This window comes from Petromyzon marinus, chromosome 39, assembly GCF_048934315.1.
Source record: "Petromyzon marinus isolate PM22_M1 ecotype Great Lakes invasive population chromosome 39, UKy_Petmar_22M1.pri1.0, whole genome shotgun sequence".
NCBI lineage: Eukaryota > Metazoa > Chordata > Hyperoartia > Petromyzontiformes > Petromyzontidae > Petromyzon > Petromyzon marinus.
In genome coordinates, this window is record NC_133705.1 from 7,931,657 (window position 1) to 7,951,403 (window position 19,747).

Below are 19,747 nucleotides of genomic sequence, written 5' to 3' on the forward strand. Positions count from 1 at the left end.
AGAGTACACAACATGTTGTTGTTACCCAACAATTTGAAAACGTCTGTACGGCCGTTTAAGGACGTGAAACATTCAAGTTTTCCCCGTGCGAGAAGAATAACAACAACCGTGTCCGTTTCGCACGGTACACGATGAAGGTGGCCGAGTTCGCACCCAATTGATCATCTCACACACACGCGGCACACACAGAGAAGAAGGGATGGCAAAGCTTTAACTTTGTGATTGGCTGAAGGCCACTAAACAGCAATGTAAAATGTATTTGTGCTGTGGGAGTGGCTCCTAAGCATCCAGGGGGGGGGGGGAAGTGATCTCTTCACGCTGCAATTTGCGGGAAGTTGTGCCTCGATTTTCTCCACACACACCTCCACCCCCCCCCCAAAAAAAATCGTACGTATCAACTTTTTACAACAGGAAATTGCGCAATTAATTCCGCACTTTGGTTAAAATGTACTCGTGACTTGCAACGTATTAATTTATATGGAGGGAAGGGGGGGGGGCATTTAAAAAAAACCCAGTTATTTGGTGGATTATATTCGTTTAAAGCAAAGGTTATTTGTTGTTGTGCAATGCTTTGTGTAAAATGTTTCGGTTTTTTAAATGCCACGTGGTCAATGGGCGCCATGATGGGTGAGAGAGAGGGAGCCGAGGAGGATGATCGATTTGTAATCAAATTAACTTTGGGTTATTGAACGTCTGTCGCAAACGCTTCTCGTCGAGGACGTTGTTAAGGACAACTCGGCACAATTAGCAATCATCAAAGGTGTTGTTGTTATTATTGTTGCTGGTAGAGACGCGCGGGGGTCCCTCCCCATAATGGACTTATAATTACTACTAAAAGTAGATATCGCCGTCGTTTTGATTTTTAACCAGAGATTGTGAATGTACCTCATTTTGAATCTTTAATTTTTAAGTATTCAATTTGCTAATTAATTTCCGCCGCAGTTTCGTTTTTTTTTATTTAGTTTAACCGCAGGCTTCGGTTGCAACAGTTGGGCCCTAGGCCCAAACCTCCAAAGATTGGCAAAGTTTACGGAGAGTTTTTTGTTGTTAAAATCAGTGTCCTGAAGTGGCCAATGTTGTCGCTTATGCAATAATTTCGTTTAATAACTACGTTGTCACATCGGCTACTTTTATTCTCCACTTACATACATGGATCGCTAAATATCTTATATGGAGGAAGTCTTCAATGAGTTCCAATTTCCAACTATTGACAATCTTACAAAAACGCTGACTTTGCCGATATAACGCTACTTCAGCCTAATAATAGTAAACATCTGCCATTACCTCGGTTTAATATCCTTTATAATATAGCGCAATCTATTACTTTAGCCAAATACTAGGCAATGTCTGCAGTTATTTACCTCGGTTTAATCTTCTTTAATATGCCACGATCCATCACTTTAGCCAAATACCAAGACAAATCTGCAGTTATAAACCTCGGTGCTCATGTACTTTATAATACGCCACAATCTCTCTGGCTCCTGCTCTTCAGCTGATATAATCGCTCCATCTCCACGGTGGTCCTCTGGGTTACATTCCCACCTTTGTAGTTGCTTAATAATTTTACTGATGATCCGGAAGATTTTCACTTGCGGTAAATGGCCTTTGGACCACAAAATGCCAATGCTGCCTGCGTTGTTTTTTTTTGTCTTTTGACATTCCACGGCCATCTGTATGTGAAGTTATTGCATGCATTATGTAATGTTCATTGTTTATATGATTCTCTGCAACATTGCAAAGTGGAATCGGTGAGAAGCAAATTGCATTGTGCCACACGTAGAGCTTTCAGGAAGTATCAGAACATTGGAGAGAGAGATCCCACTAAAAACTCAACACATTCGCCAATAATATTGGCATATGCAAAAATAATATACATACGATGTTTCAGGCAATAGCCCTTCATTGCACAGAAACAAAATATTCTTCACGAAATAATGTATTTAATACAGTATATGCATCATGTTAGTATGACACCTGTGATCAAATCACCTGCAATGTGCCCGATCTGGCCAGATCTAGTAAACAAGGCTGGGTTTGAGCCTTTAATCCACACAACCACCCAAACAGGTGTTGTCGGCTGCTGTGGACTATGTTACCAGCAGCACAATGGCAATGCAGCATCATCATCCACTGTTGTACCGTATGACTGTGCCCCCCTCGCCTACACCAATAGGCACAGACTAGCATGGTCAAGTTAGGTCAAATAAGCACTGCGACCCACGTGGCATGGGGAAGCCCATCTGCCAGCACTTGATTGGCCAAGGGCTGCACCTGTACAACGTTATATGCTTCTGACTTGTGTGCATTTTTCCATTATTTTCTCCTGAGCTCATGTACCGTGTGTTAATGTTGAACTTTTCCCAATGACCTTCGTGGAATCGAATGAGTTGCTTGCAAAGGCGCCAACCTAAACAAATATTTTCCCATTTTCACCAAATCAATAGTAGTACAGTTGTAGAAGCTGTCATATTTCAAATTGATGTTAAAGCTGTTGACTAATTCTGTTTTCTTTCCTAACAGTCTTTGCAAACAGAGAATTAAAAATGTCATAAATTTCAAGCGATGGATCTCCCAGAGAATAACAAACGCGGTCAAAAGCGTGTCATCCCTGATCGAAGGAGAGACAAGAGAAGCTGTAGCGATTTGGATACATGTCTCCAGATACCCGAGCATCCCATTTATGTGGAAGATATTTGCATGAAGAAGGAAGAGGAGGGGGAGGAGGATATCCATTGTGATGATTTGGACAAGGAGGAGCATCTCCAGTGTGATGATTTGGAGGGTATGGACACTCACAGTGCTGGACCGTGTGGAACTCTGCAGGCCACCCAAGGCACTGCTGACTTGGATCAGGCAGACGATGGTGGTGAATGCTCTACTATAGAGTCGATTGGAGATAAGACTTTATTGTGTTCTGAAGATGACCTTGAGGAAGAAGCCCTTCAGAAGGATGAGACTGCCCCTGCTGAGAGATCATCACCTTTTGGGGGACGTCCTGCGAAGGCTGTCAGCAATGAGAATGTAACCGAAGAAGGTTCTTTGATGGAGTCGGGTAAAATTATTTTCTCTTTTTCAGAAAACGTCCTGCACAGCGAGGCCGATCCTGAGGAGTGTGTGAATATGAACATAGTGCTCTTGGATGATCCCATGTCTCCTCGCGACTCTGAAGGATCGGACATATATCAGCACTTGGAGCACGACGTGTTTCCCAGCAACGAGACGCAGCACAGGCAGAGCCCCGCGGACATGATGATTCAAGTGGTGATCGGAGATTCTCTTGATCAACATGCGGGCAAATCTAATGTCGTTGATAAAAACGACGGAGCAGTTGATGACAGTGGCCACGACCCTGTTGCTTTGGACAACTTGGTCGACGCTTGCCAAAAAACATCTCTCTTCAAGAACACCAACACCGACAAAATGTATTGGAGCGTCACCAAAGAAGTTGGCGGTGACATTTTTGATTCCTCGTCCGTCTCGGCACCGTGCGGCGGGATGCGAGCGGGTGAACTCCGGTGGAATTTGGAGACGGAACGGGACGCTATTGACGGCCGAGTCTCCATCACTTCCACAGAGTCTGAGCAAACAAGTCAGCACGGTACTCCACTTTACCGCAGCGCCTGCTCGGAGCCAGTACAGCCTTGCTGCAGCAGTAGCAGCAGTGCCCCCTGTCAAGCCGTGCTCACTCGGGAGATGCTCAAGGTCAAGTTGCACCACGAGTCGCAGTCCGTGCATCAAAAGGTGAACGCTGTTGGAGCGCAAGCCTTCTCGGGTGCCTCTGTGGCATACAACTTTCAGGACAAGCAGAACACAGGCCACACGCTTCCTCCAGTCAGCCTGGCAGAGTGCAAACACTCGGGACTCAACATAGAGCTCTCGTACTGCTCGCACGACATGAGTCAGCAGCACCAGCGGCTTCAGGAGGAGTTCTGGAAACAGCCGCTGCAATGCCACCCCCCAACGCTTCCACCCGGTCTCCCCGCACCCTCGAGCCAGCCAATGTTTCCATGCCCGCTTGTGCCCGCTGAAGAATGCTCGGGTGATTCCCGCGGAGGTTTGGAGATTTGGACCGAGCCTGCAGTTCCCGAGCCTCCGAAGAAAAAAATCAGGACCCTCTACACTCAGTGTACGTGGAACAGAATGATTTGGCGAGGGCAAGGGTGGGGAACCTCTAGGGCATTTTGAAATGACAGAAGTGACTAAAGTGTCTGTAAATGTGTGATATGCCAAAGGTATTCTTTGGGTCTTTCGGTAAAGTTATATCTTTGTTGATAGCCACTAACAAAGATTCGTTCATGAAGCCATCCATATATATAGCCATCCATATATTCATACATCGACACAATTTCAACTGAGAAGATGGGTACAAACTCAGCAATCACTGGAAGGACGTGATCAACCAGTTTAGGTCATAACTGGCTATAATGTTTCCATTTTAGACCTGGCAAGCCTTTAATTGGTGGAAGCCCACCACTGGGACCATCACTGTCCACTACTACCATCACCTCTAGCAGTGTGAGTGTGTAAAGCGAGGTGCAATGATTACTTGGCAGCCCTTTAATTGGTGGAAACCCACCACCAGTGCCGTGGTTGCCCTCTACGAGTACCATCACTTACATTAACATTAGCTGCCCCACCCATGCTGATGACACTTGGGATACGCCAATTTCAAACATTTATAAACAGTTTGCTTTTAGAGGTTAACCCCCTTTTCCTGATGACCGCTTTTGTTGCGATCGAAACGTCATAGTTTTTTTGTTATTTTCTTTGAACCTATCTACGTGGCTTTACCGAAAGACCCAAATAATATGAATTCCTGCAGTCACGAAAGCTTTAAGTCAAGATGTATGCCAAAGGTATTTACTTGAGAGTCCGATTCAGCCCTTATAAAGAAAGATGTTCTCAGTCCCTGATTTTGGAGCTGTAAACAAAACTATCTGTCTAAAAAGTAAGAATACATTTCAGCCCCTTTGTTAATCCACTGATAGATGAAGGACTCCCACTATTCTTGTCATTCATGGGTATTGTTTAACCATGTTTCACACTGCTCAGTGTGGGTGGGTCTCCCCTAGGTCAACCCAGCTTTAAATAAGTACGTGGTGCCGGGCATAGTATTGGCCACCCACCTCGTGTGCCGTGCCGGCCTTCATATGTTCTCATTAACAGCACTTACCCCAACAGTTTGTTAAAGGCTATACAGGGGATATTTGTCTTTTCTGAGTGTAGGTCAGCTGGATAAGTTGGAGAAGGTTTTCCTGGAAGACCGCTACCCTGACCATGAGCGACGCCTCTTCATCGCCTCTGCTATCGAAGTCTCACCACAGCGAGTCGTGGTAAACGCCGAACTTCAACCCATTATGATAATTGTGTCCAGCATGTCCTCGATTGGGATATTTCAGGAGTGGGGTTCCCCATATATCTGGATTCTAAACAAAGCCCTGTTCCTTTAAGAAAACGTTTGCATTTGCATATAACATTGGTTCTTAATATTCTAAATATAAAAAGCAATGTAAAAGGATGAAACAAACACCATTGAAACCACCGAAAATCACAAACCACTGCTGGAACTCACAATTTCTATAGCAGTTACTATTCAGTACGGTATAAGGTGGTTAAAATCGATTTGGGACCGCATATCTGTCCACCTATACGGTTTACCCCGTATTCTTGTAAAGGGAAATTGAGTTTTTAGGTCCATACGGCGTACAGCCGTTTAAATTCGGGCAACTTTTTTTTGGTCAGTTTGTGTTTCTCCCTCGTGATTGGACTATAGAATGAACGTTGAGATTCATAAGGTCACAGGGTGACCAGTAAGGTCTGAATTGGTCTGTAATAAAGTAGGCACTGATAGGGGACCAGTAACCAAATGAAAAAAAAAAAACGGTTACCAATTTTTCCTCATATAAACATGTCTAGCAATATACAAAACATGTTTTTCTTTTTAATTGGGATTTGAAGGCAGCTGCCACAGTGGTGTAGCGGTTATGACACTGTAGGTGTAATCAAGAGGTTGCAGTTCAACCTGTCAGCAGGTGATTGACGTGTACACGAGTCCATACTCCATCTGTCTACTAATCTACCATTGATGACACATACACTGCTGATTTATATGTTGGACCCTGCAATTTTCTACACACATTATGGTGCCGCGCTTCGTGAAGGTGTGGTTCCAGAACCGACGAGCCAAGTTACGTAAGCTGCAGCGGCAGAAAGCGCAGGCCATGGACGCCAAGAGACCCCCATGTACCATCAGAGCCACGGCAACCACCACCACCACAGCCAAAACTACCATCACGGCCACCACCGCAATTAGCCGGTACGTCATTGTGTTTTTTTTGCATTCACATTACAGTTTAATTATACGTAACGATGTGGATTTATATAGCCTTCGACCTCATCTTGGTGTCGGTCACTATGCGAGTCTGTGGGTTTCTTGCGCGAGTCTATGGGTTTCTGTACGAGTTTAGAATACAATCAAAACATCGTGGATTTACAGAGCTTCTAAATGAGACCGCATCTGAAGATCGGTACAGAAGCAGAGGAGTGGGGGATTTTTTTAATTATAGAAAGCTGCAGTGGGTCGTGTGCAGAGGAAAGAAGGAACACCAATCTTGAGCTTGGATTTGAGCAGGGGCATGGGGTTGACAGCACAAACGGCTGGGGGGGAAGGGAGTTCCAGACTAGGGAGGTGCCCCTGACCTCCCTAGTCTGGAACTCACCCTAGCCGAGGGTGGGGCGGGTGTCAGGGGTGGCAGACTAAGAAGCAATGATGCCATATGACACTGCTTCGGATTTAACCAAAAAAACGGCGTGTACCTAGTATATACTTGGGTTATTTAACGAGAGACGGTAAGCCGGCAAGCGTTCTTCGTATTACCGGTTCCAAGAGGCAGGAGCCGGCAACCGTTTCCTGTGGAACACTCCGAATGAATGCACCAGTAGGACTCGCAGACATACACTCCGCACGGCGCGTGCGACTCTGATTGGCCGGCGGCAGCCTTCTCATATTACCTCTGCCTATGACAGGGCTGCGGTTGATTGCTTGCTTGCTGGCGAAAGGGCCTCAACAGGAGGGAGCTCTTGAGAAGTTATTTGTATTCTGCTCTTCCACGCTGACAAGACATATTGAGAGGACCTGAGCGTACCACCAAACTTTACACCACCACAGGAGACCTGCCATTTGACGATCTGTGTAGTGCCCATTATTCTGCATGGTGGACAGAGGCGAGCATATTTAAGAGACTTCCCCCATTGTTTCATTTGCTGAGCCGGGAGACGGGATCTAACCACTCTGTGTAGGAAGTCAAGTGTGCTTGCCATTACACCGCATATAAGATGACAAACAGACACAAACACGCAGGGTTGCACATTAATGTTTATTGTTATACATTACTGTATGTACAGCAAACCAGAAACCATTTTTACATCTTTCACAATGGTTGCCAGTAATGAAAGAAAAGCGGGTTTAACAACCCTAGTGTGTATCTTGTCTGTTTTCTCGACGGCAGCCTGCCACAGGAAGGACCGGGCTCAGTGTCTCAGTGTCCCGCGACCTTCGTATTCCAGCAGCCGCCCCGCCCTATGACCCAGCCACCGCGGTCCATGCCGGGTAACGTTGGCTGTGCCCCCCCGGGTTCCCGCGGGCTGCGTTTACAAAGCCCCGATGAGGGAGTAGCCTGCGCCACGTCACCGGCGCCGGTGGGTAGCAGTGGCCCCCGACTGCCCACATCGAGCCTGCCTTGCTCAACCGCTGCCCTCTCGGTACCGCCGCAGCCTCTGTCCGGAACGTACTGCAGCTTCGTCTGCACGCCAGGTGGGTGTGCACACCGAAGCGGCGATCCCACAAGTCAGACAAGGTCCCGGTTTTTACGTGAAATATCATAACGGTACAATGGGTACACCTCAATTAATTGATTTGGCAGGTCCACGTAGTGGGGTAAAGTCTGAGTACTCTGACCTCTGCAAACATGTCTGGCCACCGTAGAGGAGTGGGCAAAATAGCCTCAACATGCGCTGTCTAGAACTCCCTCTCATGGAGGGCCTTCTGCCAGCGGTGGCGTGAGGAAGTAATTGCTCGGCTGGACTTTTAACGTTTTACCTTTTGCTTGTGAACCTCAATATGCTAGAGGTCCAGTTGCATTGGAAAGCATCTTTATATGCCACGTGGTGATAGGGTGCGGCATTTTTCAAATTCGAAAAAATAATCATAATGGGCACAATTTGATCCTGTCAAGGAAGCATAAACCGTCACGTGAACTCCGGTCATTCTCATCGCAGCAGCGGCTTTTGGCTGCCCATTGAACAAAGGTGGTCACTGCATTGTGCGTTTTTAGATGTGCTTCTTCGACCGTCTGGAACGCTCTTCCGATATTAGGAAGCCACTGGAGCGATGCACTTTTAAATATAGGTTGAAAACTCGTTTCTTTAGAACTGATTTTTGTGTTTAGTTTGTCCTACCCCCCACACCTCCGATTAGCACGGTTGGATACGTACGGTACGAAAGAAGTTCAACATACTGTAGTCCCTCGGGTAACAGTGACATCGGTTAACGGTTTTTCGGGGAACGTTTCGGCTCCCATAGATTTCGACTAATGTTAACATTTTGAGTATTTAGACCTCCACTGGATTTGTTTACATTGTTTTCTGTTTTGATTATGGAAACAGCTCTCTTGCAGACTCAGTGATTTTTATTTATTTTTCAACTCATAAGTGAATTCGATTAACAGTTATTTCGGTTAACAGTTTTCGTGGAACGGATTAAAAACGTTAAGTGAGGGACGACTGTGCATACGTCCAAATGTGCATGACGCAAAAGGCAAAGCCCTCGCCCTACAACCACAATTGTATTTTGTCCAGACAAGGAACGAGAATCATACAACGCTGTGTGGTGATGTGTTCACCGCCCCCAAGGATTGGAGCCTCGGACACAGATGAAAAGGATGTCTTCACCACCACCACGACCACAGTGCAGCGATGGCAGTGACGGGGCCACAGCAGGCACAACGCTCCTCAAAGAGCCGCGCAGCGTGGCCAATTGGTGTGCCGCCCTCGCCAACGCTACATCGATGGCCACAGTCACCCTGCCGCTGCAGTTGATGAGCCCACCTCCGATCCAGCGCAGCGCCAACTCGCCGCTACACACGGTCATGCCTGCGACCCACGTCGTGCCGCTGGAGCAGAACGGACCGGAGCACGCGCCTGCGATCCCCTGCAACGTTGGCAGTGGCCAAAGGCAAGTTGGTTTACAGGACAGCAAACTCGTGAGTCGGCATCATCACCAGCCATGGTCTGCTGACTTTTGGATAAAGGCCGCGTCAACGACGTCCCCATCCCTCGTGGTTCCTGTGATACTGAAATTCGCATTGCTCCTCTGCGGTGAACATTCTCGGGTGGATGCGCTCCTTTGACTTCTGCTCGATTATTAGTCTAGAACATTGGTCATTAGCCTAGACCATCAGTCATTAGTCTAGACCATCAGTCATTAGTCTAGACCATCGGTCATTGGTCTAGACCATCGGTCATTGGTCTAGACCATCGGTCATTGGTCTAGACCATCAGTCATTAGTCTAGACCATCGGTTATTGTCAGCCTCTTCTTAGCGACGTATCGTGCCCAAACTCACTTTTATTAACAGTCAGGTCAATGTGATATCTCTTAACTCGCGTATGATTCCTAATCCAACGTGTGATTCCATACACGTGTCCTGTGTTTTACAAATCTTTAACATCGACTGCGAAGGATGTGTCGTGGCATGATCATAGACACCTTGTTGCATTCGGACAAGGAGGTTGACAATCTTAACTGAAGTTGCAAACCATACCCGTTGTTATAGATTTCCTTTGTGCGTGACTGTCACTGGTAATTATAATCTGTTAATACTTTGGTACATTGAGTATTAGCAGCAATCTTCGAATGCAAGGCTGTCGTGAAGGTGCTACATTTCACAGACCTAGTCCTCGGTAGTTTTCACTGTCGGGGGCAAGGTGGTTGTGTAAAATCTTGATCGAGTAATTTGCAGGTATTTTTTTTAAGTTGGACCATGATGCTGGCACATAATGTGTGAATAACTTCAAAGGATCTTGAAACGTCCACTGTGCAGCAAACAGCACATGTATTACGTTTAATACAAGCACAGTATTAACCAGGGTGGCCTGCCAGATTTGAACCACAAAACTCTGAAACAAGCGGCGAACGACATTCCCGACGGGCCATGTCATCGCGCCGTTTCACGATAGTGTCATTGCCACATTGGCCTTGTAATTGTATTGCATTCTTAGAGTAACAGTTGAATGACTGCTGAATCTATCTTACTTTTACCTTGTGCAGGAATACCTTCTGGGAGGACAAACAGGAGGAGGTGGAAGCAAGGCCCAGTGGAGTTGGCTTCGTCCACCCGCACACATTCCTGGCCAAACCGCGAGGCAGCATCATCACAAACAGCGTAGCCTACGCAGGGGAGCAGGTGCCACCAGCTAGCGCAGAGGTATCCAGCACGCTGCACATCCTGAGCAGGCCGTTAGGACCAACACGGTTAATGTTTGTCCTATATTAAAGTAAACTTGTCAAACTTCGGGGTAGAACGGGGGGCAGTGGGGTGGGAGGACAAGTTCAGATATCACTCACTGGGAATCAAGCTCAAATCACTGGGCTTAGAGTGGAGTTTACTAAACACTACCCTACTGCTCCCCCAATTAAATGTCAGCATGAGTGAGGACCTGCACAACCGATTAATCTGAATATTCCTGATCGTCTAACCTTGAAAGTTTAGCAGACTTTCAAAGCTGGTTCGTACTTTGATGGGAAAACACTGGGTAATACCAAATATGGTTGGCTTGGGGCTGCGGGGTGGCCAGGAGTTGGCAGTATAGTAATGCTTCTTCTTCCTTTTCTTGGTCTGTCCCGTTCCCTCCCATTCACCGTTATGTAATTCTGTGCTCTGAGATAACGTGTTACGTTATGGGCGCATTACAAGTGAAAGTTGTTGGATTTAATCTGAGTTGAGAGTCACCGTGTGTTCCCTACCAGCACGGGGTACCACCGCCGCTGCCCTACATGAAAGGACAGGGACTGCCCATGCACTACTGCTGCACTGCTTGCTTCTCTTCCTTCCCGCCGAGCCTCAGCATGCCGCCCTTCCCAGCCGCCAGCCAGGTCTACCTCCACAGCCACGGCCAGCCACTGGAAAGCTTAATGTCTTTGTCGGCCAGCGGCGCCAGGAGTCACTGCCAGCTGGGGCCCACGCAGGACTCGCGAAACCAGCAACAGTTGCGTCAATCGCCCTTGCAGCAGCAATACTACTCAAGTAAGTAAGCATGCCCCACCACCCTGTGACGGTACAATCGACAAGCAAGCAGCGGCGTCACCTGGGGTAGTATTGCCACCTGCCGTGGCACGCTGTGTGGCGATGCACAGTTATCTGCGGTTAGCCACGATTATCCGTGGTTGCATACGAGTGATGGGATGAGTTTTTCCTCCAGGTCAGTGGACCTCTCATCTGTGCAAAGGTGTGGATAATAGGCTGAATCATCAATGCAATCCGTCAGCATCATCATCATGATAATCATCAATATTGATGTAAGCTTGAGGGATGTTTAGCGTGGTTTTGATTGGGAGTGCAAGCCTGTGCCTACAGTGTGACCAACAACACTCTGCATTCTCGCCCAATGCAGCGTTGCAGCAAGACTCCATGTACAAGACTGGGTCCACTTCTGAGCTGCTGTTTCAACACAAGGCGAACAGTGACAGTGCTGGATTTAGCGATGGGCTGCGCACACAGGTATGTGGGCTAGCCCTGCTCTGCTAGGCCTCATCAAAATAATCAGCAACCGATGAATCTCTCTTTCATATATATGTACACGTCAATCCACTGCGGGGACATTGAGCGGGCGAGCTCTCGATTACAAGTCCAGTATGTTAACCATTACACCATTAGCATCCGGTATATAATTTGTAATATTCAATGCAATCCCCTGGTTGCTCCTCCCCTCCATGTGTATGTGTGTGCATGCGTGCGTGCATGGGGAGTGATGGTAAAGCGGTTAGCGCACTGAGTCGCGAATCCGGCGATCTGAGTTCGTTTCCTGTTCACGACCATTAACAGGAGCGAATATTTGAACCATTCTTGGGCTTCCCCTGGGTTTAGGTACCTGGTGCGGTGCGTAAACATCAGAACTTAGTAAACAGAAGTGGCCAGTTGTGGGGCTGGAAACCCACCCCCTCGTGAGCCTGCACAGGTGCTCACTAATAGCACTTGCCCCATTGTCTGTTAAGCCTATATGGGGGATCTCTGTCTTTGTCTTCGTGCATGCACGCAGGCGCACCTCAAGTCTTACGGAATACCGGCCGGGAGGGACTTGCTTACGCAGTCCTACCTGCCTGGCTACACGCTGACTGCCCTACAGCAGCTCCACAACGGCTATGGGACAGCCGTCCACAGTCAAATTGACGACTGTGGCGGGGCGGAGGTGGTGCATAGCGGAGTCCCAAATGGGTTCTGTCTCACCATGGACAGTGGTCAGGGTGGCATGGAGGCTGCACAGACTGCTGCCCTCGAAGCTGGCACGTACCCGCTCGGAAATGCTGCACACAGCTCGTACGGTGACAACAGCAGCCACTTTGGTCAGCCGCTCACCTTCTCGGCAAATCACGTGGCCCTCCCGATTCTCCCAGCCAACGTCGGCCACTCCGCTGACTCTGGACACTCGTTTTACACCGGCCACAGGGTGGACATCGGTCACGCGCCCCTGATTAGCCAAGCAGGACAGCTGAGCTACTTAACTCACTTCAACCGCTCGTGCCTTGCTGATCACGCTCTCAAACATGAAAACTCAGATTGTCTGAATTATTCGGTGAGCTGCAGGTATCCACGCACCTATAATTATAAGCCCGTCTCGAACCAGCCTGTCCTGTATAACAACGTCCCGAAATTTGGCCACTCCGTCCACGGCAATAACGCTGCTCAACTGAACCACTCGGCCCACCTCAGTCACCCCGTTCACTATCACCACCCCACCCTCCCTCGGCCTTCTTTCAACTACAACCACTCTGCTTTCCTTCACCACTCGGCCGTACCCAACAACGTGGCCCCATTTAGCCACACTTCACAAATGAACCACTCGGTCAGCCGCAGCCCTCTGCCCGTGTCCGTGCAGTCAGTTCACCCCATGCACGCGTTCCAACACGGCCAGCGGCTGGTGTCGAGCCCGACCCCTCTCATCTATAACACGTATTTCGTGAGCACCGCTGACGAGCAGGGTTCCGGCACATTGCAGTACGAGGCTACGCAGTTCAATCCCAGGTGCGACGCCGCCGTGAAGTCCCCTGGGCTGGCGGTGTCCACTTCCTGTGCTGTGGGACTGGCGGAGCCCACACAATGCACCTTGAGTGGTGGAGATGGCGGTGGTGGGGGTGGTAGTGCCTTCATGTGGCAGGAGCTCCCGGCAAGCTCCACCCCCGCCTCCGCTTCTCAGTTCTACTACCAGCCAGCGGACTGCAGTGGCTCTGGTAGCTGCCTCTCTCCTCGCCAGATGTCCGCGGATCACGTGACCGGCGGTAACCCCGTGTCGGACTACGTAGGGCACTCTGGGAACATGACGGGAAGCCAGTACGCGAGCGCCAGCGGCGCAGCCCCCGCCGGTTCTAGCGAGCGCCACGTTGCACCGGACGACGACATGGATGGCCGCCCTGCCTGGCCTTGCTCGCCTCTCGGGTCGAGCGCCGATCGCCCGTGCCCATCCCACGGAGAGCACGGCGTTGATGACGGCGCACCGAAGTGCGCGGGGGAAATGCTGGTGGAGAGAATCGCGTTCACGGCGATCGACGCGATGGATTTTCAGGACGACGGCACCGAATTGACGGGACAGTGCGGGAGTTCGCTCGGGTCCTGCAGCGACGGTTCAGGTGAGGATGCCGGTGCCGGTGTGCGACGTGAAATACATTGTGGCTGTAGCAGCTGGGTAGGGGAATTGCGAGGAATGGTCGTTCACAATAATAATTTACATTTGTAAGGCGCATTTCATCCAATTATCCCAATGTGCCATGTATGGACAGCAGGAAATAAGACGGAGTCGGCGTAAATAACCAAAGCTATGGGGGAAAGGTCATTTTAAAGAGGTGAGTTTCCAGGGCAGATTTAAATAGCTGTAAAAGATTCTGATTGTCTTATGATCAGAGGCAACACGATCAATTGACCCTGAATGTGTTAGATTTTTTCAGACCTTGGAAACTACACAGAATTGGTCATCTTAAAGCAGACTGATAGAAACTTATTTGAATACATTAGCGGTATGATGCATATTAAAACAAATAACTTTTAACAGATTTTTGATGATTTGAAAAATATTGTTATTCAGCCCTTGGTCAATCGCTCATATCTTTTTGTGTTTAGTTTGTTGTCCTTCCCCTGCGCCTCCGATGAGCAGTTGGCTACATACGGTGTGAAAAAAGTTCAATATTCATACATTCGCGACCCACTAATTACTCTGCTGATGTGTTGTGCCCACTCTCCAGGTCAGATCACACCTCATAAAAAACGAGCTTGCGATTTGGAAGGATTTGAATTCACTATATTTTTTTTATTGCTCATCCCTGTGCTACTCTTGGAATCTCGAGTTATAAGCAGAATGCAAAACAACCACATATCCAATAACTCATTCGTAGTGGTGTTGTTATTTTTGTTCTTCTGGACGTCCACGCAGGGTAGAGTAGTATTTCGTGCACTGGACTGGCAGGGCGGCTCCCCGTGCTGCCGCCTGCCACAGACGGCCACCCTGGTGCTGGCCTAGAACCAGCAGGAGCTTGCGCTGTTGGTGCTCATCACCTTCAATTAAATTGCCAGTGCACGGCTAACATCAGTGGTGCGTGGCATATGAACCGGTTGCCAAACCCGCACTGACCAGCATAATAGGGAGGTCTTCCTCCACCCAGTTGATTAACAGGGGCTGTAAATGATTGTCCTCATCATTATAGGTGTTCACACGTGAGGCAGCTGGGTTTGCTGACACATTGACGGATTGCCTACAGGTACCCGAGACTCCACGGCGGCGAGGGAAGAAGATCTCGACAAAGCGGCCCTCGTGCACGAGGAGCACAGAGAATCGTGAAGTTTCACTTCACCGAAGCCCCGATTTTTATTTGTTATGCTTTATTTCTTTTTTTCCCTGGAGACCAATTACACCGTACTCACCTCGCGACTCATGAGGTCGTGCAATGTTTCTCAACACCAGTCCTCGCGACCCCCTCACGGTACACATTTCGTGATTACCATCAGATTTGTGCAGTGTGAAATGGTGGTAACGGGTGGCAGCCCCAACAATGACTTCCTCCCGCCACTTCTGGCAGTGGCCGATTCTTCCACACTGGCCATAAGTCCACCCAATTGGGTGGGTAGAGGTGAGGAGGTGGGGGGCGGAGGGAGCAATTTAATAAAACTACCCATTTTAGCTTTTTGCACGGGGTGGGGAGAGAGATCAAACCGTTACACGTCACACCGCAGCAACATCACAGTGGCTTTACTTGGTCTACGAATGAAAAAATCACGAAAATCCGGAGTGTGGAGGTGGGGGGGGCAGTTGTGAGGACTGGATTTGAGAAGCACTGCAATCCGGTGCCCCTGAAGTGCACGGCTGGAGATGGATCTCTGTCGTGCTGGGAGTCTATCGCGTGGGGCTTGGTGGAACTCATGCATTTCCGTTGCAGTAGTTGAGTCCCATGACGTGTGGCTCATGTTGGAGTTTGTTTGATTTTGGGGGTACAGTGAAACCCCTGATGTGAAGATTTGTCGTTTTCAGGGGTCCAGCCAAATTGAATGTTTCTGTGGGAAAGTGTTATATTGGGGAGCATAGATTGTAGATCAATGGGGATATTTATTTATTTTGGGGGGGGGGGGGAAATGGGATCTTAGATACTAGACAGCGCACAAACGTTTTCCATGTAACAAAACGTTATAGCGGCATTATGAAACCTCATAACGTCGCGGTTTGTGTGTTTTCCCAAATATTAATACTTACAAAGATTTAAAAGTAGCAGTGAGATGGCATAACACAACATCTCTTTGATTCACAGATGGATTGAAAAGTTTTGAGTTTATCCGTGGATTGAAGTTATCTTTAATAAGTTATCTTTAATAAGTTATCTTTAATAAGTTATCTTTAATAAGTTATCTTTGTCGAGCTTTGAGTGGCACCCCCTCGAATGCGCGGTGGATTTTTTTCTGAGTTCTTCAGTTTCCGCCCTTACGAAGCCAAACTCAAGCGAATAGAATTGGGTCACACCTCCCAATGCATGACCCTACTGAACACAAGTCTTGAGACTCAGCGAGGCTTTACAAGGGTAATTAAAGAACATAATTTTCATCATACAATGCTGATTCACATTTAAACGTATTGTGGAGAAAAAGTATTCTGCACAGTCAGTGTAAACAATAGTGCAGCAGGCGTATAGAAGCAAAAACGAAAGAATATGTTGCTGTTTATTTTACATCTAATCATGTAATTAAGGTAGACGGGAGAAAAAAATGTTTCACGATCTCTGTGTTGGTGCATAAACCTGCTGCCATGTTTGGATTCATTCCAAAGAATACGTGTGCAATATGATGCAACTTGTTTGGTTCTTTCGGTAAAGTCACGTAGAATGAGAATAAAATAATAAAATAACAATAAAATTCTCACGACGTTTCGGCCACAACGCAAGCGGCCGTCTTCAGGTGAAAGGTACAGAACTGTCGGGACGACAGAGCTTCAAGTTCTGTACCTTTCACCTGAAGACGGCCGCTTGCGTTGTGGCCGAAACGTCGTGAGAATTTTGTGTTATTTTATTATTTTATTCTCATTCTACGTGACTTTACCGAAAGAACCAAAGAAGATGAATCCTTGCAGTCACGAAAGCTTTAAATCGAAATATGCAAGTTTTGGATTTTTGGGCGACAGTGGTGAGGTGATGCAGTAAGAGAAGTATCACAGAAATAAGGTTTATCTGTTAAGGAGAATATTCATTCATTTTCACCCCCTTGTATTCATGATTTCTTCCGGGCACTACAGTTTTGTCCCGCATGAACCCCAGCACTTATTAATGGGACTGGCAAAAACGTCCCGATCAATCCACAACCCTCGTGAAAAAGACTCCTGGGTCTCGGTGTGAACTCCCTGGGTAAAGAATGACTAATTTAATTGGGTAAAATGTTTTGCAAATTTTTGATCGTAGTAGACGTCAACACAAATTTGACACTTAAATAACGGTCAGTAACTTCACATGAAACACTACGTATGCAATGACTCAGGTTGGTGGTTAGGTGCCACGGTCACACGTATGATTGCGATTATGATGCAAGTGTAGGTTCTGTTAACCTCGGTTGAAAGTGGTCTCTAGCGGGGTTACTGAGATTATCAAACCAACGAACTGCTTTGTCGTTCGCAGGGGCTGTGGACTGCGCACATCGCCATTAGATTGGAGGTAATTGAGAAGGGGATTTAAAACCCTGCGTTAACGCGATGAGGAAAACGAACCTTTGCGAGGTTGTAGACACACCCCCGTGTGTTGTAAGAGTCATTTCCATTGAGGCGATTGCCTTTCGACTGACGGGGGATGTAAAGACTGCACTGGAAAATCGCTGCAGAGTATAGGACCTATAGCTTTGGTGGGGAATATAGGGGTCCATGGAGTACATTGTATGTGACAGGGTCTGTGGGCATGAGACCTACCGCTCCGAAACGGGCCCGCAAACTCGCTTTACCCATGACTGCGAGAATCTTGGCCGTGGTGATTACTTGGTGACGCTGCTTTAACACTGGTGCACAGGCACAAATAATTAAACGCATTCGTGAATAATAACTGCCTTAAATTTCGATTTAAAGCTTTCGTGACTGCAGGGATTCTTATTCCTGTGTTCTTTCGGTAAAGTCACGTAGAAGGGAAATAAAATAATAAAAATAATCATAAAATTCTCACGACGTTTCGGCCACAACGCAAGCAGCCGTCCTCGGGTGAAGAACAGAGCGGTTGCAAAGACAGCGTCCTAATACATACCGTCTTTCCGACAGCTCTGTTCTTCACCTGAGGACGGCTGCTTGCGTTGTGGCCAAAACGTCGTGAGAATTTTATTGTTTTATTTTCATCATTTTATTACTTCCCTTCTACGTGACTTTACCGAAAGAACCAAGAATAATAACTGCCTTATTAAGAGGAAAAATACATTATGTGCATTTTTTGTTTGAAAATGTTATATTTATATCTATTTTTTATTTTAATGCAGTGTTATTGACAAGTGAGTTTTGTTAATTTGATACTTCCTAGACCTAGCAACACGTGTATGTCTCATTTGATCTTGGTTAATTCTGTCTTGCCAAGAGCCTGTTTATATGCGATGCGGGTTATGTTTCGCATTGTTTTCTGGAAACACGCGTGTTCATAATATGTAACACGCCAGTCCTATTCAGTCCTGAGTAAGAAAAGCTTCCCCCGTGCCTGTTGTAAGGGGAATCGACATTCAGTTAGCAGCAGTAGCAGCAAGAGGTGCCCTGATCCACGGAGGGGGCAGAAATTGGTAAAATTATGAAAGAAAATTGTCCAAAACAAGCCTCTACCAAATTATATATTTAAAAAGTAATAGCATATTTTACGTAACAAAACTATTGACAATAATTTAGAATCTTTCATTAGAAATCGTCGTATCGGAGAAAAAAACATGTTAATTGAAACCTATAATCCCCGATTAAGCGCTTCTGAGTTCACCTTATTTAGGAATTCCGCATAGCTACTGTCTGCACTGTGCATGTTTCTTGTCGATGTGTTTTTTTGTGTGGTTCTTGCGTTGCTAAGTTTCACAGTGTTTACACACTCACGGTGTTTCACACAATTTGATTAAACTTGCACACATGACGCAGGCATGTGCCCTGCAATAATGCCTCTGACAATCAATTCGGGAATGCGTCCGATCTCGACAAAAGTTAAGCCGGGTTTTAGCCTGCATCAGTCCTTGGATGTGCAACCGATGTACGTGACAAGGCTGCTGCAGTGACAGCTTGTGAGCAGCAAGAGGGCAGTGCACGCAAAGTTCGTTGTACTTCTTTGGGCGCCACGTCTGCTGCCTGCAGTCCGCGATGACCGGCGTGGTGAGGTTTAGGAATAAATCCCATGACCCGCACCTCCGGTTATCACGGTTGACGATGCTCGCGCTTGTGACGCTGCTAACCACCGCTATCGGATTGGGCTTCCACGAGAGGAGGAGGGAGCTCTTAAGAGAGCCCACCAGAGGGATTTGTCTTTACTCGTCCACGATGGCCAGACGTCTTGGAAGAATTTAGTGAACTCACCTTTTCCCACCACGCGCGTCCTGCATGTAAATCGTTAACGTATTCTTTGGATAAAAAGAACGCTTCAGAAAATAAGACGAACCCCCCCCCCCCCCCAAAAAAAAAACTTGTGTCTGGTATTTTAAAAGGTGTATAATCATGGTCAAAAAGGTAAAGTTCCCCCGTATAGCCTTAAACTTTTGGGGCAAGTGCCGTTAGCGAGCTCCTATGAAGGCCGGCACGCCACACGAGAGAGGGTGGGTGGCCAACGCCACGCACGATGTTTACACACCGCACCAGATACTCATTTGAGGCTGGGTCGCCCTAGGGGAGGGCCCAGGACCAATTCAGATAGTGGTTGTTGATGTTGCCCGTGAGTGGGAATACGAACCCGGGTCGCCAGGTCTTTCGGGCAACTCGCTAACCTTTTCGCTATTGCTCCCCACACAATTCTGGTCGTA

General features: G+C 47.5%; 1 protein-coding gene across 1 annotated transcript; it reads left to right on the forward strand.

Moving 5' to 3' along the window:
• Positions 1-503: 503 nt before the first annotated feature.
• Positions 504-18,896, forward strand: LOC116950380 (uncharacterized). The gene is made up of 11 exons (XM_076072883.1): positions 504-760; positions 2,521-4,126; positions 5,227-5,333; positions 6,162-6,316; positions 7,509-7,813; positions 8,911-9,232; positions 10,327-10,483; positions 11,026-11,302; positions 11,670-11,776; positions 12,315-13,899; positions 15,022-18,896. Exons 2-11 carry the CDS (start codon positions 2,563-2,565, stop codon positions 15,099-15,101), a joined length of 4,659 nt encoding a protein of 1,552 aa, XP_075928998.1. The 5' UTR covers positions 504-760; positions 2,521-2,562; the 3' UTR covers positions 15,102-18,896.
• Positions 18,897-19,747: the final 851 nt, after the last annotated feature.

Coding starts and splice junctions, on each gene's coding strand:
- LOC116950380 (XM_076072883.1), top strand. CDS start 2,563: ATGGATCTCCCAGAGAATAACAAACGCGGTCAAAAGCGTGTCATCCCT. Junction 7,814..8,910: donor CAGCTTCGTCTGCACGCCAG/GTGGGTGTGCAC, acceptor ACCGCCCCCAAG/GATTGGAGCCTCGGACACAG. Junction 10,484..11,025: donor TGCCACCAGCTAGCGCAGAG/GTATCCAGCACG, acceptor GTTCCCTACCAG/CACGGGGTACCACCGCCGCT.